Source organism: Adiantum capillus-veneris, chromosome 30, assembly GCF_014529385.1.
Source record: "Adiantum capillus-veneris isolate H3 chromosome 30, ASM1452938v2, whole genome shotgun sequence".
Classification (NCBI taxonomy): domain Eukaryota; kingdom Viridiplantae; phylum Streptophyta; class Polypodiopsida; order Polypodiales; family Pteridaceae; genus Adiantum; species Adiantum capillus-veneris.
In genome coordinates, this window is record NC_140960.1 from 31614937 (window position 1) to 31618464 (window position 3528).

The 3528-nt window shown below is 42.1% G+C and overlaps 1 protein-coding gene across 1 annotated transcript; it reads left to right on the top strand.

Annotated features, from left to right (window-relative positions):
• The first annotated feature begins 2678 nt into the window (after window positions 1–2678).
• Window positions 2679–2978, top strand: LOC147417750 (uncharacterized). The gene has a single exon (XM_086507416.1). The coding sequence runs from the start codon at window positions 2679–2681 to the stop codon at window positions 2976–2978; it is 300 nt and encodes a 99-aa protein (XP_086363542.1).
• The last annotated feature ends 550 nt before the right edge of the window (window positions 2979–3528 follow it).

Sequence of the window (3528 nt, forward strand, 5' to 3'; positions counted from 1 at the left end):
AAGGATGTAGATGGCGGAGGCAGTCTCACTGGCGGAGGCAGTTTCACTAGGTGGGAACCAGCTCCAGGAAATCCGAGCAACGGATCAGTAATTAATTCCATGACGGTTACCACAGTAACTCCAAGAGGCTATAAATAGGACCCATTACATTGTAATCGGGTTGGTTGTACTTTTGGGTTGTTTTATCTTTTGACTTCCTACTCTTAGTGTGTGGTTGTAGTCCTGAAGTTGTTCCTAAGCTACATTATTCCCACTTGTACTCTTACTTTGTAATTCCTAATACAGTAGTTGAGTATACTTCAGCCATATATTCTTTGTATCCATTCCTTCTGAATCTGAATCTGAATCTGAACTGAATCTAAACACTAATTCTAGTCATTCAGCTTGTCTATTTCTCAACAGATGTATTCGAGTTCATGTAAATGTTCTAGCTCAGTTTCTATCTTTTCCTCCAGTTGTACTAATTGAACTAATGAATCACCATCAGCTGTAAACTCTAACACTAGAATAAGCTATCTAAAGAGATCAGCTCCAATTCCAGTGGTATAGAATGATCACACTCACTAGCATCTATATACATGTTCTTTCTCCCATAGGTGAAGTAGATTCTCCTTTCAGGGAACTTCATGTTGGCAGCCATGCGATCAAACCATGGGGCCCCTACGATAGCATCCTCATGTTGGAGAGGAGAGATGAAAAATTCTTCTTTGTTGACATAGCTTTGGACATGAAGCCTCAACTTCCCAATTAAGGGAGTAACGGAGGCTTGTCAACCGTTACAATATCTTCCATCTCAAAAGCTTGAATGTCCAACTTGGAGGCCAACTCCATTGATATGAAGTTGTGAGTAGAGCCACGGTCAAACAAGAGGAAGGCATCATGCTCCCTTACCTTTTCCCAAGCATAGGAGAGAGATGATCCTTTGCAATGAGCATGCTCTTTTTGAGCTTCGATGGTGGAAGCTTTAGGAGTCTCATTGGGAGCATTTTTCTTGGGGCAAGAACGATAGCCATGTCCTTGCTCCCCACACTTAAAACACTTATGGTCCTTGCAAAAATCTTCAAGCTCTTCAAGAGAGAGTTTGTTTTGCCCTTTAAAAACTCCCTACTCCTTAGACCGATTGTTGTTGTTGTTGTTGTTGTTGGAAGTGCCTTGGGAATAATTTTGGGCATTGGTTTTCCCCTTTGCATCATTTTTGACTTTGTTTTCCATGGGCTTGACATTCTGTCTAGCCCCTTGTTGGAAATTGATGCGTGAAGCAATCATGGTGTGATGGATTACTTTGGTGATAGAACCAGGCCGTTGAGAGTTGACATATTCGGCCATCTCTTCAGGTAATCCTGCACAAAATTGTTTCTTTTGCTCCACGAAGTCTATCTTTTGGAAGACAATAGCCTTGATATGTAAATCCCAAAACTTGTCTACATATTTGTGGATAGACTCATGAGAGAGAAGCTTCAAATTTCTCCATTTGGTGAGCACTTTGTCCTTTGCATTGCTTGCAAGGAATTGCTTCATGATGGAACCTCGTAGAGTTTTCCATGTCTTTGGGGCTTTGTCGTTGCCACGAAGGCTAGCCCACCATTGACGAGCCAATTTTTTTAAGTGCATAGCTACATGGAGTAGCTTGGAGGACTCCTGAAGCCCTCATCTCCAAAGGCCGCATCAAATTGGATGAAGTCCAACACTTTGTCAGTAGCACCAAAGGTGCCATCATAGGTGAGAAAAGAGATATTATTTGCTCCCTTCTTGAACTTCTTGAGCTTTTCTTACCTTTTCCATGCAGGGTATGTCCTCCCTTCTTGTATTCTTTAGGAGAATAGCCATAGCTTTCATCGGAAGAGGAGGAAGGTGAAGAACAAGGAGAAGAGGGTGACCTCTTTCTTGCCCTTTTCTTCCTTTGTTTCCTCTCTTCCCTTTCGGAGTGACGAGGAGAAGGACTGTGTATTGATATCTTCCTCTTGGGAGGATTTGGCAATCATCTAGGCCACCATCTTTGTGGGGGCACATCTTCAGAGGAACTTAAAGTTTCATTGCTTTCTTGCTCTTTGGATTCCTCCTCTCATACGGGAGAGAGTCTTCTTTTGGGGGTCTCTTCAAGAGGCCTCCTAAGCTCTCTCTCCTCTTGGAGAGGAAGAGAAATCCCATAAGCGTAGAGTTGTTGAGTAACTTCGGCTTGCAAAGCAGGGTTGCCCATAGCTTGCTAAAACCTACTAACGAGATAATTGACAAACATGGGGGCATCATCATTAGCACCTTCATGTGAAAAATCAAAGCTATCAATGTTTGTTCTACTCTCTTGGTTATTGTCATTTGAGCTATGGTGAGTGTTTCCAGGTCAACAAAATTTTTGGGAGAGCTCGTAGAGCACAATCTGCTCATATTTCTGATTCGGGCTCATTTTGTCCTCCGTTTCCACTATAGGCAGATCTGCACAAGCAATTTTGTCATTTTGTGCAGAATTTATGTTAGTGCCGTTTTTTTCATAATAGGTCCTATACAGTCTACTGCGGGTTGTGATATATAGCACATGCTAGTCTCACTCAGGTTCTCCTCATTTTAGGTAGTTTTCACATTAGGTACAGACATTTTCCATGGCTGACAACAACACAAATGTGTTCAAGATGTTTGTTGCTGAGGACAGGCTGGATGGGGACAATTATCGTATGTGGGCTTACATGATGCAACATGTTCTTGTGTCAAAGGGTGTCTGGAATATTGTGCAAGGCATTGATTTACGTCCTGGTTCTGAGGATGTTGGCGATGTTGAGGATGTTGCAGGTCTTGCTATAAGAATTGCTGCTATTAGAGTTGTTTTGCTTACGGCAGAACAATCTCTTTGGGATGTAAATGATGCGCAGGCTCATTCATTGATTTTGTTGTCTGTGAAGCGCACCATTACTCCTCACATTCATCCAGTGAAGTCTGCAAAACAGGCTTGGGATATTCTAGCAGGTCTTTATGCAAAGCCGCAATGAGGCTAAAAATTGCTTTGCTGCGTAAAGAGAGATTATGCATGAGGAAAATGATATGGACACTTTCCTTGCTGGTGTCAAGGATATCAATGAGCAACTTATTTCTGTAGGTGAAGTCATTTTAGATAGCTCCCTTGTGCAGACTGTTCTTGATGCTTTACCAAATTCTTACCAGACTTTTGCTAGTACTTGAAGACTTACGACCCAAGAAAATCCTGAAGTTGTCAAGTTTGATGCCTTCTGCACATTGCTTTTGCAAGAGTCACTTTCCAAGAAAAAAGGACTAGGCAGCATGCAGTTGAACAGGCTTTTATTGCTTCTCACAGAAAGGGTCGTAACAGCAATGCAGCCACTTCTTATGGTTATGCTACGAGTGGCAAAAATTATGTTCCTAATGCTTCTGTTGGCAGCAATTCATCTGGAAATTATGGTGTTAAGGGCAAAAAGAAGATGCATTGCCGTTATTGTAAAGGTAATGATCACTTGATCAAGCAGTGTCCTAAGTTGAAGGCCAAAGAGGCTAAGAAGAAAGAGGGTGCTTCCACTGAAAATG

Excerpts from the sequence above, each read along its gene's own strand:
- LOC147417750 (XM_086507416.1), top strand. The coding sequence starts at position 2,679 with ATGATGCAACATGTTCTTGTGTCAAAGGGTGTCTGGAATATTGTGCAA.